Source organism: Eleutherodactylus coqui, chromosome 12 (genome assembly GCF_035609145.1).
Source record: "Eleutherodactylus coqui strain aEleCoq1 chromosome 12, aEleCoq1.hap1, whole genome shotgun sequence".
Classification (NCBI taxonomy): domain Eukaryota; kingdom Metazoa; phylum Chordata; class Amphibia; order Anura; family Eleutherodactylidae; genus Eleutherodactylus; species Eleutherodactylus coqui.
The window spans coordinates 58910592-58925303 of NC_089848.1; the positions used below are offsets into that span (position 1 = coordinate 58910592).

Consider the following 14712-nt stretch of genomic DNA (forward strand, 5'->3'; position numbering starts at 1 on the left):
TCAGTAAATGCTCCCGATGGGTATGTGCTGTCCTCTGCAGACATTTCCACCTAACTTAACACCCAAAGGTAGTGACATCTTTTCTTAAGATTTGAGGTTCCAACATCTTACGGTATGCCCAATTCTTCATCTTTCTGTATTTAATCCATTTTCATGCCTTTCTATGTTTGTGCACATTAATACGTCAGTCATTCTGCTGCGAGTTTAAATAGCTGCACATTTATTGATTCATTCCTGGCTTTACAATGTATAAATTACAAGTATTTCATATCATTACACAAAACCAAACCTTTTCAAAAGCACACAGAAACAAAAAGTGACCAAAAATAAAACAAGAATATATAAACAATGTAACAAAATAAGGGGGAAAATGCAACATTTTGGTTATGACAATGCAAATTTAAATGAATATTTACTACGAAGCCGACAGGAATGGGGGGGGACTGGGGGGTTCTGTTCTGTATTTCTAGCTGTTTAGTCAGCATTCAGAATAAATAAGATTGTCAAGATTTCTCATTTAAGAAAAAGTTACAATTAATAAAAAAAAATAAGAATAATAACCTGTTTTTCACTCTTTTGCTAAAGTATTTTGGCATAAAGACAGATTTCGCCCAAACCCTCAACCCAGGAGGGTCTGATATTTAAGACCAACGTTTTTTAAGTGAGTACTAAACAGATATATATTAAATTAAATCATTTTCTTCAGGCATTTATCACAAACGTTCACACTTGACATGAGGAGAGAATGTATTTTGGTAGAAAGGCAAGAAAAATGCAACACAGCTCATGTATAGCAATGTAATACTAATATATAAGTATGTTTCAGTTTGCACATTTTTGGCATATGTTTGTAAAACTCAATCCCATGTGTATATAACCTTAGGCCTCGGCTAGATGTACAGCCTGTATATGGATGTTTGTGAGTGTGGAATGGCACTGCAGATACCCACCAATGTTCCACTCCCGAACCTCACAATTACCGGAGGGCTACGATGACTGTGACTTTCAGGTACCTTTACATGGAAAGATTATCCCCTGACTAATCGCTGGAAACATCGAATTCGTCCCTTGTACAGGCAACACTCACTTTTTTCAGAGTTGCTTCAGTTTTAGCTCACCTTAAAACCAAGAGACGATCCACCCATGTAAACAGGCATTCATCGATCTGAATGGAGGCTGATGTAGATCTTCGACCCCCTCTGCCTCCACTCTCTGGATGACTATCGCTCCTGTGTGAAAACACAGCAATGGTAGTCTATGGGATGGTTGTCGGGCATTCGTGAGCCTGACACTCGTCCCGTATAAAGGTACCTTAGCACTAGGCAACGTTTGATCAGCCATGGGCTATTTTTTTTTACACGAGCTGATGTGAAACAACCAGTGAGTGAATCATCGCCGGACACCCGGTTGATGGCCATGTTTTTGAACAGTTATTCAGCCAATAAACCTCCCGTGTAAAGTCACCTTTAGTCTGGAAAGGAAAACCACTGGTGTCAAAAAGCTCCTCATATCTCAGCTTCTTTGACCCTATGTGGTATTACTTAGGGAGGGTATTGGAGTTAATAGTAATCATACCATTTATCATTTAGTATCATATAGTATCATTTCCATATATGATAAAGCAAACTTTTATAATCTCTTGTGGCTTTTTGTTCTGAAATTTTGTACAGATCTCTAAACATCAAGGAATGGCCCAAAGAAAAAAAAAGTTTACAACTTCAGGGGGTTTTCCCATGGAAACAGTGGAGATATACTGATTGTTTATCACTTCTGAGCTGTCAGCACAATACAGTTGTCATACAGGTCTATGTTCCCTGCAGCCATTGCACAATGGTGGCCAAAAGACGGTAGTACTAATAAGGTGGAAAGGAGCTCCAACACTCTGAGTAAGATGGAATTTATCAGTTTGCCTGCATATTCCTCAAGTCTATAAAACCACATGCAAAGTTGTGGCCGTGGCTGATATATGAGCTGCAATGTGTGTCTGTTAGTGAGTGAGTGCTGTTTGACTTCCACATTGTGCTGCTGTTCACACACCGATTCCCTGCATTGCTCTGGTACATTTTTAGTACAATAATTGATAACAACTCACTAACTATTCCCTTTCAGATAATGTCAGATCCTCTTTTTAGTATCAGAATCTAAGTAAACAATACGAGGAAACGGACAAATATTTGTAGCGCCGCATGAGAAGGTCATGGGGGAATTTTATTATTTTTGACAACTTTGTAATTATCTAAAATGAGAAAATATTTTATTTAGGAGTATAAAAAATAATAGAAAGTTCCATAAATCATTTTTCATTTCCGCATAGCATTTCATGGTGTTACTATGGCATTACCTCAGTTTTTGCCTATGGAAAGCAAGGTTGCAGGCAGATTTTTGGCGATGGCGCCGTGTAGCCCTGGCGTTATCATTTTAGTACTACTGCTCTTTTTGTCCGAGACACTGGACGTCATTCGTGAAAACTAGCAGGAACAACAAGGGGAATCAGGCAATGCAAACGTCAGATTTCTAACAAAGGCCAAAGGCTGCAGAAGGAAAGATCTGATTGGTTGCTAGGCCAATTGCTCCTCATTTGGTCTGCACTTGTTTTCATACATGATGCCCAGAAGTTAGCTTTTTATTTGGGGGTGTGGGGCAGGGGGATGAGGGTTTACTTTGAAGGCGGTAACCTGTGTACAATTATATTTAGTTAAAAATCCTCACAAAGAAAAAAATAGAAAAACACATCAGCCCCCATTTATCAAACCCTCGGCTCATTTATTAACATTGCGACAAATGTTGACTGTGTTCACAGTACCTTCTCTAATAAACGTGTACCTCACTCACATCGTTTTACACACTCATTAAAATTCTGTTTCTTTTTCGCAACTTTTTTAAAAAGTTGCATTTCAGAATTTTGTCTAAGGCTGGGTTCACACAGGGCGGATTTGCCGCGGCAATTCCGCGCGGAATTTTGCCGCGGCAAATCCGCCTGCGGCCGCTAATCCCGGGATTAGCCAGCCATGTGGACGAGATTTCACAGAAATCTCGTCCACACAGGACGGCCAATCCGCTGCGGTAAGTTCGGCTGAAACCACCGCAGCCGCGGTTTCAGAATATGCAGCATGCTCTATTTTTTTTTCTTTCCACCGCGGACGTGCTCTCCTCTATGGGAGCGCCGGCCGCAGCGGAAGAGCGAGCGGCCGGGCCGCTTTAAAGCTGCCGCGGGTTTTTTCGCGGCGGTTCTCCCGTCGGAAATCTCGCGGTTTCAGCTGCGGCCAAACGGTGGGATTTCCGACGGCAATACGCCTAGTGGGAACCCAGCCTCATTCCCGGCCTCACCTACTTTTGACTGCTTTTAGATTGGTTTAGTTTTTACATGTTACTGCAATTTTTTAAGCAGCCAAAAAGTAGACTCAAAGGGAAATATAAAGGAATAACTTCTACTTCTCCCTGCTGAATCCACTTCTGGTTCAAAATTGCATGGAAAGCTGCCACAAAAACTGGAATGTTTTTCCAAAAAAGCCATAGGGCTGGATTTAGACGAATGTATATCGGCTGGGTTTTCACGCCCAGCCGATATACGTCGTCTCTCTCTGCAGGGGTGAGGCTGGAAGAGCCAGGAGCAGTGCTCTGAGCTCCCGCCCCCTCTCTGCCTCCTCTGCACAATTTGCAATGGGGAGAGGCGGGGCTAATTCGTGCCACTTAGCCCCACCCCGTCCCCTTTCATTGCAAATAGTGCAGAGGGGCGGAGAGGGGGCGGGAGCTCAGTTCCTGCTCCTGGCTCTTCCATCCTCCCCCCCCTGCAGATGAGGACACCGTATATCGGCTCGGCGTGAAAACCGAGCCGATATACGTTCGTGTGAATCCAGCCTAAAGGTCATTTTACACCCAATGGTTTTTTAGAAAAACTTCACAGTTTTTGTGGCAGTTTTTGATGCAGTCTATTTAAGCCACAGCCAGAAATGAATTTGAAAGACATGGGAAATATAGAGGAAGAACGTACACTTCTTGTTCATGCTGGATCCATTCGTAGCTTTGACTCAAAAAAACACGGATCAAAAACTACAGTGGTGGTGTTAAATACATGCTGTGTGAAACCATTCTTCTAGCCTTAAAGGGGCACTAACTTATGCTCATGTAATTGCCTGTGTATATCTCATCAATCTTGTGATATACTTTCACTAAAATTTTAGTTATTTTACGACTGCAAGTGACGTTTGAAGTGGCTGCCACTAGGGATCTCCCTTCCAGCCCCTCTGCAATCCAGAGCTTGTTGTTAGGTACTGAGCTTCTGTAGTTACTGTGATGCTAGGATGTAAGCAATGGGCTATATTCACAGGCTGCAGGAAGACACAGTGTCTGCAATCATGACAATCTTAGCCTCTCCTGTTACAGTGTGTGTGTGTGCGCACATTATATTGGATTTACTAATCATTTGGCCAGCATGAACCATGCTGTGAAAGCAGAGAGATGGATATTCAGATACTGCCTCCCTATTGATTGGACCTGAGACTAAGCAATGCAGCATGTGAAGTGAGGAAAAGGAAGTACAGGACAGTGAACTACTGGCAGAATGCTAGGCTTGCTATATGGTCCATGTCTGAAAGTTGACTGCAAACAGCAGGGCCACAGAACCTACAGTTATGAAACAGGGTGCAAACAGCTGCAAATAAATGGGTAAGGAGAACCTGGTATATTTTAGAAAACTCAGATACGCTTTAAATTTTGGAGCAAATTGTTAATAAATATGTGACCCAGCAGACTGAACTCAATTTTGGAGTAAAATGAACCAAAGAGTGCAAACACAGTGATAAATATGGACCACGGTATACTGGCAACATGTAGGTAGCAAAACAATGAACAAGGATATGCCTCAAATATGAGGTTTCTTAAGGGTTAATAAACCAGTCTGATCATTCTGCTATCATTATAAATAGGAAAAATACCCTGACCTACATATAAAAAAACAAATTAACAAATTGCGCACAAGAGAAATGTCCATAAATGCTTATGGCATGCATTAAACAGTTTATTCTGGTTCATGAAGGAGGCGCAGGGCTTTGTTCACACCGGCGTTACCTTTGTTTCCATTGGAGGTTCCAGTGTTTTTTGTGCTAAGAATACTGTAGTTTGCAACAATATTCATGTCATCAGAAAACCCTGGATGAAACCCTGATGACTCATTAGTCAGTGGGATCGGTCAGGATTTGTTCGGATGTTTGCAAACGGATCGGTCATAACAGTCAAGGCTCTATTAAAGGGCCACTCAAGTGATTTTTTTCCATTGATCCTGTAACTATCCTCCAGTATGTCCGCTGGTATTACCTTGGTTAGCAATTACTTTCTATCTAAAACCTTTGGCCTCTTTCTCCTCAGATGGTCATGTGATCTCCGTTTTGACCAGCTCAGATCTACTTGGGGTTATGTGTTCAGTTTCTAGTCAGTTCTTTACATGATATTACTTGGACCCAAGAAATTGTTTAAAGGGTGACACAGGCACTGATGGTCACACAGCGCCTGTCACACAGTTATAATAGAGGAGATCACAGCTCACCCTCCTGACTGTATATCTATGGTAGTAGCTTATTAAGGTGGATGCAGAATGTAATGAGAGTGTTTTACCTGCAGCAGAGATGGCACAGTCTGTAGCTGCTCATATAATGCGTGTTAATGTATGAAAGTGACATGAAAGCAATGTCAAGATGGTGCCTGATAAGAATCAGACAGGAAGCTGCGATGCATGAAAGTGAATGCAATAAACATTTGTTGACATCCAAAATGTGAAAGACAATCAGGTGAGGGTACGCATTGATAGAAAAATGTGTTTTCACCGGAGTGACCCTTTAAGAGTAAATACCCTGACACCAGTGTGAACAGAGCTGTTTTTTAGTTTTTCTATGTTGATATATTTATGATGGGGTTCCACCTAAACAAATATGTACACAAATAGCATCATCCCCTTTAAAGAGTGCAAATGTAACAATCCAATACCTCATATCATGGGGTATTTGAAGAGTCTGAAACTAGAATGAGGAATCCGAAACCCTGTCAGCAACACTTGATTTGTTAACCTAGGAAGGCATTATTTACAAAATGTAGCCTTGTGGTGTTTTTACAGAGGGATCCTTAGGCCCCCTGTCCACGGCAGTAAATCGCTGGCGAATCACGCCGTCTGAAGCTTTCCATAGCATTGCTATGGAAAGCGCCGGCCCCGTGTCCAAGAGCGGAGAATCATTGCGATTCTCCACTCGCGGCCGGCAATTCGCAGCACACTGCGAATTGCCCCGATTCTCCGCGGTCAGCCTATCTGTCAGATAGGCTGACTTAGAGAGAACCGACTGCCGGCTCCTGCTCCCGGGCGGCGGCTCCCGTGGCTGAGATTCGCCACAGGATACCGCAACACTTGTGGACAGGGGGCCTAAGGGCGAGGGAAGTTTAGGTGGGGAGCGGTGTGTATGAAGTGGTGTAACAGAAGCGTTCAGGAAAACAATCACAGAACCCCACTCACTTTACAGTTTCTTATATTTTTCCAACAAAATTGTAAATTGGAACATATACATAAACACTTCACCAAAAACAAATACCAAACGGACTGGAAAAGGACTTTAAAGGTAAAAAAAGTGCTAAAGGTTCAATATTTAATCACAGGGAAAATCTATCCAGCGAGAAACGTCTCTTCATATTGTCTTCTGCATACGTCAGCGAAGCCTGGCCAACATTTGTAGGAGCTAAGTCAGAGGTGAACATTGAAGAAAATGCTCGCACTGCACTCGAGTGTCATCCGGAAAACTAGATTTGTCTATTACTGCTTATCCCTGCAGGAAGAGAGCTGCCAAATTAGCTTTTAACTGTATCATAGGTTTCAGACGAAAAACTAATAGTAATGTTCTGGTATCTGGACATGGACTGAATTAGACACAAAGTAATCTGACAAGTCCAGACTTATGATTGCCAATCTCTATTTAAAAGCAAGTTTAAGGCTTGTACAATGTCATACTTGTATTTTATGGGTAGACTCAATGTCTATGTGAATGTGCTACACAATGTGCTCCCTACGCTCCCCTCTAGTTACACAGGAAGCACAAAACTTACAATTGTTCCTGTTTCTGAAGATGAAGCTGCATGATTTCTAATACTTACTGTTGACCGATTGGGACGGACTTAAAAATCTTTTAGCAGGGGGGCAGTATATTGCATAGCAGCAGACAGACCCCCCTGTGACCACTTGAGTACCTTTATATGTATTTAAAGGGAACCTATCATTGGCTATGAGCACTATAATCTAAGTTATGGTACTCATAGGGCAGGTTCTGTGGAGTCAGGGGAAGGTATAACAACCCATCTCCTGGTGCCCACACTCTCAGTGCTGAAATTTGGTGCATGGACGGAGCTGCAGAATCAAAGCTGCGGACTGTGCACACTGACATAGAGATCAATAGGAATAGGCAGAGCCTGGAGCTTTGAGTCCGATGCTGAGTGCAGGGTCCGTGTGCCGACCTTCGGGGCCGACAGTATGGGGACTGGGAGGTGGGAATGTATAAAACATACCTTCTCGGGCTCCTGGGAACCTGCCCTATGAGCAACATAACCTTTTATGGTGCTTATAGCTGGTGACAGGTTCCCTTTAAAGGGTTTTTTCCGGCCCAAACATCTGATAACCTATCCTCTAGATAGGTCATCAATAGCTGATTAGCAGGGTTCTGCTGACTGGGACTCCTGCTGATCAGCTGTGTTACTGTCACAGTATCCAGAACAGGAAGCAGATAGCTCTGTATATTCTGCAGTGGCCTGCCATGGTATTGCAGGCACAGCTCCTATTTATGTCAATAGGCCACTGCACAATGTATGGAGCTATTTACTTCCGGTTACATATACTTAAATAGCAGCTAGAAAACAGCTGATCAGCGGGTTTCTGAGCAGCAGAGCGCTGCAGATCAGCTATTGATGGCTTATCCTGAGTGTTAGAGCCTTTGGTGAACTTCTGGTTCGTTCTGGTTTCGTTCGAATGAATTTGCACTGAATCAAACTTTTCGCAAAAGTTTGGTGAATTGGCTGAACCAACTTTTCAAAAGTTTGCTCATCACTACTGAGGATATGTCATCAATTATTTAGTGCCGGAAACCCATTTAAAGGGAAAATATCACCAGAAAATGCCATATTGTATAAATGAGGTTTTCATTTTATATGTGATCGTCCATGTAAAAAAAAATCCCAAATTATTCTAGTTTTCATACTAAACAGTGGATCGCACACACAATAGGCTGACATCTCTTGCTCTCAGCAGCTCGTCTGTCAGCTTTGTAGTGTAGACTGGGATGTGGTCAAAACAGTCTTTTAATCATGACTAAAAGGCACAGGGTTAAATGACAGCAATATTCTGATTGTTTGATTTCTATTCTTGCACTGTTTTCGAAAGCACTGCAGACTGCAGAACTGAAGTCTTAGGAGATTCTATCAGTCAGAGTAAACTGACTGCTCCCCTGTCGTGAACGTGCATTAGCTGCCTTTCCACTGAGCTATTACTGAGGGCTCTATGAACGTGACGGGGGATGGTGGATAAAAGCAGAGCAGAGAAAGCTACTATTATAGAGGGCTGTTATTCACTCCAAGTGAGTTTTTTGCTCTTATCTGCAGTGAGAGCGAAACAAGACCAGCACCCACATAGAGAGAAGATGAGACAGAGAGTGACAGCTGTGTAGTACTAAGTAGGCGTGGTTATGCTACACAACCTCTGAAAGAGAAGAGGAGAGGAGATGGGGAGCTGAGCTTGTGTGCATTTATATAAGACCAACCAATTAGTGCCAGAAACATAAATGCAGTAGAGCTTGTATGCAAAGTATTAGGCTTTCTAAAAGCATGGAAAGGAAAACCCAATGCAAAAAAACCCCCAGATAAATGCATCCTTTTTCTGCAGGGACTTAGTAAGATATATGTATTGATTTTTCATGCACAGAGGTTTCCATAACCTCTAACTCCGTTTCATTACAGCTGTCATAAAACAAACACATACCCTGTTGTACTTTTATATAGACGATACATAAAGGAAGGGCGTATCTCCCATATGTCCACCCCAGGGAAGTTTTTAAAAAATAAATAGTTACAAGATAAAAAATACACATTATTTCTTTTCTCTAGACTTAAATCTAATTATGGAAACAAAAAAAAAATAAATACTTGATACATTCCCTTTAAACTGTGGTCACCCAAATACTCCAGTAGTTAAGCTACCAGAAAAATAAACCTAGGTCTGTAACGCTTATATGTGCTTGCAGTTACTATGGAGGAGTTAAGATTTTAATAAGTGCATAAATAAATCAGCGAATGAAATCCCCATATTAAAAAAATGAGGATTCATGAGAAAATCCCTATTGACAAAGTTGGACCACTTAACGACGACTTCATCTGTCCGCATCTACAAGACATTGGATAGATTGCACAGTGCAGCAAAATAATTATATATCAATAACTTCTTTCCAAAAATACTGTATGCGTGTTTTTATAAGATTTGACAGTAATCCCCAACACGGCTGTCAGGATATGCTGGGAGTTGTAGTTTTTTTTAAACCCCTAAAGAGCCACAGGTTGTAGCTTTTATCTTTTAAATATACTTAAAAGGCAAAATAAAAACAACCGAAACATCTTGGCTGGATAATCTTCCTAAGCCTTCCTTCTTTTCTAACGGAGATATGTTCATATGTCTATGAGACATATGCTACATCGAGTAATTTGGCATGTGCTGTATCTGCGGTGCAGATACTAAAGTTCAGCTAGTGAACTTGTTATTATGAATCTTTTTGCTGCTTCAGGTCGTCTAAAGCCATAACTGCAAAAAGCAATCCTTCATGTGTTCAGAATAAGACATCTTCATTTTGTATCAGTATCTGCACAACTTGTTTCTGGTGCCGCATGTCATTTAGGGATGTCATGGCATTCTCCTCCGGAGGCCTCATCAGGGTCGGCCCAAAGACAATACCAAGGTTTTCTGCTCCCATCAGATTCTCCTTGTCATTCTGTGTAACCCTGCAATTAGGAATAACAGAAACATGTAAAATGTGAATGAAAATGAACAATTCTGCTGTGAAAAAGGCTCATCTGTTACGGCCGGCATGTGGCAGGGATGCCAACCTGAACTTTTTGTTTTTCCTGCACAACTTATCCAAAAATTACGGACAGGCAGAATATTTTATGGATAATCACAGTCATAAGAAATTCCTCAAGTATCATCAGCCTCAAAAAATGAATGAATGCCTATAATATTTTTCACAGACACTTGAAAAAAGTGCCCTATTTTTATGGACTATCCAGGATGGTTGGCATCCCTAATATGTGGCTACCCCAAATAATGTGCTTAGCTGCCACACTGAGGAGGATCTGCACAGTTCTTGTTTGCAGTGTGGCACTGTCTGTTGCTGCAACAAAATAGCCCATGGAACTTTACTTGTGGCGTTTTACACTTTTGCTACTATGTTAAATTAATTAAAAAGGGGTTGACTCATTTAGGATAACTCATTTTGGATTAAAGCAACTTATTTTGGCAGGGAAAGCCATAGCCAGCCAGACATTTCTTCTAGAGGGTAAATGAAATACCATACATTGGTGATTCACATGAATGGTCATGTACAGTATGTAACACATTAATACATTTATGTACTGTGTGTGCATGTACCGAGGGTCCAGATAGCAGTAGGACACATAGTATGTAAGGCCGAATGAAGACATTTATCCTATGTTGTTGATCTAGAGGAAGGCAAAAAAACCCAAGAGGCAGAAGCCAATTAGCCCATTTGGGGGAAAATTCCTTCCCAACTCCCTAATGGCAATCAGACTAATCCCCGGATCAACCCCTAATAGTTCCTACCTGCCTGTATACCCGGATTAACAATTAACCTAAGATTTATATCCTGTAATATCCTTCCCCTCCAGAAAGACATTTTATGAAGCAGTTTCTCTCTTTTAGGTAGCATTTTGATATACATATAAATGTGATTATTATTTAAAGGGGTTTTCCTACAATTTAAAATAGATTGACAACCACTCTGTACTTCCTGGTTGCTGCTGACCAGGGCATGTGACTACGGCAGCCAATCACTGGTTATAGAAGATCACTGCTGGCATCAGTGATTGGCTGCAGCAGTCACATGTCCTGGTCAGCAGCAACTAGGAAGGACAGAGTCGCTGTGAAGAAATTTTAAGTTGTAGGAAAATCCCTTTAAGGTACAACTAGTAAAACGTACTAGAGAAAATATTTTCACGATGTTTGTGCAGTTTACACAGCACTGATCAATATACTATTCTTAAAAGGGTATTCTCACAATGGTGTTTATTTCTGTTCTCCAGGCCCGGTCCGGTGTACTGAATTGTATGGTTTATATACTTAATATATACTGTATATGCTTATATCAAATTGGATGTTGGCTGTCTAATAAAATACTTTGCAACTGTATGTATTTTTACGCTTCATAACAGATAATTGGTTATAATGTCTCTTGCTTCACTTCTATATTTTCAGTTCCTATCACTCAGTGTTATATTGTCACCATTAAGTGGGTGTTCCCATTTTGACCAAACATGGCCGTATAATGGGAACACTGCTCCGTACGAGGTGGTCAGGTAGACAGAAACAGCCGAGCATGGCTGGGCCACACTGTTTTCTTAACATCCATTAAAATCAATGGGAGTAACACAAACAACAAAATAAACAGCAGCAAAACAAAATGAACAGTTTGTGTAATTGGGAGCTCACTGTGTTATGCGGTTTGTGTAACTCCCAGTGATTTCTATGGGAGTTACAAAAACAGCAAAGCTCGCTCATCTGTTCCTGTAAAACTGTCAATCTCTGGCCACCTCGTACAGCCTGGATGGGGCCAGTAACTAAAGATTGGCGTGGGTCCCAGAGGTAGGACTGGCACCTATTTGACTTTTATGGCATATCCTGCAGATATTGCATGAAAGTCTATAATGGAAATACTCCTTTAAGGCATAGCAAATTGAAGATACCTACTTTTTGAGGTGGATCATGAGGTACCTAAGTGTCTCAAAATGTGCAGGAGGCAGGAGCATCAGTGCTTCATGTATCGCTTCTAGCCTCTCATCTGGGTTGGATATTTCTAAAAAAAAAAGAAAGGTTTGCAATATATTATATTCATAGTAATAGCTGCTGAGCCTGAACTGTCTCAGATCTCAGCTTCATGTATAATGATCAACTGAAATACCAATGCTGCAGTTTATTTAATTGGCCAATATGGAGCAGTTCACAGCAACGTTTCACTATCTTGCACTTCTGCATGAAAGGCATAATTGATACATTTTATAAATCTGTTATATCTTTCTTTCTCCATAGACAATAATGTTTAAACATAACAATCTAGCTGTGTTACTTTAGGCCTGGACCAGATGGCTGCTTTTTGCCATAAGATGCGACGCCGGAGTCACATCCTAGTGATAGTAAATGCAGTAGTCAATATCCCATTTCTATCAGAATACAACTGTTATGCATTAGATGCAACATAACCGCAACTTCAGTCCATTGTCTATTTCCGACCTTATAGTATACCATGGTGGTTATATGCAGTGTTCACGTCAGCCCCTGTCCTCGGAGGTATGGTTTTAGATTTGGATGGACAATCATTGATCTACTTATTCCTGATCCCTTTCCTTTTCTCATCAATCATTAGAGTTTTGATAATACATACATACATACATACACACACACATACAGGACTCCTGCCATCTGTCTGCACATGCACAGTTTTTAATGCAGAGCTACCAGGTCACCCTCCAGTGTAGTTCCTCACCTCTCACTTTTAATTTTCACGGGCGGATCGGATTACGCATGCGAATCTGACCCTGCCTGTGGCTGAGCACAAAGCGTACCTGCCCGGGTCTTCTGTGCGTCTCCTATCTTCTTCACTGTAGATGTGTGCGGAAGTGCCATCCGGCATGCCGCCGCACATGCGCAGTGGAGTTTTTTTTTACTTTACTTTACTTTTTTGCTTTCCCGTGGAATCAGCAGCCCATCCGCAATGTAAATTGCAGACGGGCCATGGATCGGACGGCTTCCATTGACTTCAATGGAAGCCGTCCATGCTGAATCCGCACTGAACTGGAGCATGCTGTGATTTGTTCTCCAGACCAAAAAGTCTGCAAAACAAATTTGCATGCTTAAATTCATGTGCGGACGCCCATGCTTCACTATGGGTGGCTTGATTTGCAGGTCTTCTGCGTGGGTGACCCACACGGATTCCGCAGATCAGATCCACCCATGGATATTGGGCTTATACAATATATTAAACAGCACCGCATTGGTGAGTGAATTTCATTAAGTGACAGATGAGAAGATGGGTGGGAGAGACAGATAATCAGTTCTTCCATAATATATATATATATATATATATATATATATATATATATATATATATATAGCATGTGCTCTCTTCAATCAGCCATTTTTCTCTACAGATAAGAACTGATTATCTGTCTCTCCCACCCAAAGAATTTCCCACCTTCTCATTGGTCATTCTATGAAATTTATTCACCAATGCACTAAATGGACATGCTCAGTGGACACTGATTGTACATCAAAAATTAAGGGATTATCCAAAGAAATGTGTTATCCTGCAAAATATAGGTAAACACTAGAGATGAGTGAGTACCAAAATGCAATTTCTTGTCATTATAATACCCTATAAGCCAGGCAGTTTGCAGGCTCCATTACTGGAGTATGGGCAGTGGAGAGCGTTGCTCACACAACACTATATCTCTATTAGCATTTTTTCAAACAAATGTTCCCCTAGTCGCCCCTGGATTCGAATTCCATCTCAGTATTGCGAGCCCACCGTGCTTACTGCTGAGTCACTAGTGCTGGATAATCTGCAGTATATTACCATCCGCTGATAACGGTGTACAAATAACAAAGTTATCAAAAAGTCTTCCATAATAAAACTTTGATTAAATTGTCAATAATTCCCCTGACCCTTGAATCCCTTCATGGAGAGCACAAAGGGCTGATACACCTCCCACATGGTTACAAGTGGATGAAATCTGCATCTATGTCTGTGTGTATAAATAAATAAACAAATATACTCATTATATATATATATATATATATTTCAAAGTGCTAACGACCACTTGTCTGTCCATTCGTCCGTGTGTTCAGTGTGACTTACATGCAGAGCCTGACAGAGCCAATAGCATTGAAGCATAGTCCTTCACCGCTATCTTCACATCTGAATGTGATGTCATGTCATCCCAAGTGCTAATGCCGCCAACACCAGTCCGTCCTTTATCTAATCGTCAACCGTTGGCCAGTGTTGTAACTAACCGTCGCTGTATGCAAACATGTCACCACAGAAGGTTCATCACCGCCAAGAAGCTAATGCAGCTTACATGACACAGCGACAAGCCATAATGTCACCTCAGCCACAAGCTGAAGTTTGTAAATCTCATGCAGCAGATATGCGAAAAAGCTACAAGTGAACATGTCTCCTCAGTGAGCTGCTGAAGTTCGTAAGTCACTTGCAGCTCATGTGTGAAAGCAATGTAGCAGAGCTGTGTGTGTGTGACGTGCATGTGGCAGAGCTGTGTGGTGCAATAAATTCCTAATTTTATATATATATATATATATATATATATATATATATATATATATATATATATATATATTATAGCACTTCACAATTTTCCTCTATTACTGGAATTGTGGCAATCACAGTTTAATGAAATTCT

General features: G+C 41.2%; 1 protein-coding gene across 1 annotated transcript in view; it reads right to left on the bottom strand.

Moving 5' to 3' along the window:
* Nucleotides 1-6492: 6492 nt before the first annotated feature.
* CHN2 (chimerin 2) overlaps nucleotides 6493-14712 on the bottom strand; it is a 317209-nt gene continuing 308989 nt past the window's right edge. Inside the window, exons 12-13 of the mRNA XM_066585622.1 lie at nucleotides 11990-12095; nucleotides 6493-10008 (exon numbers count right to left, since the gene is read on the bottom strand). Of these exons, the coding sequence (XP_066441719.1) occupies nucleotides 9837-10008; nucleotides 11990-12095 (278 nt within the window). The 3' untranslated portion in view covers nucleotides 6493-9836. The remainder of the gene's footprint in view (nucleotides 10009-11989; nucleotides 12096-14712) is intronic.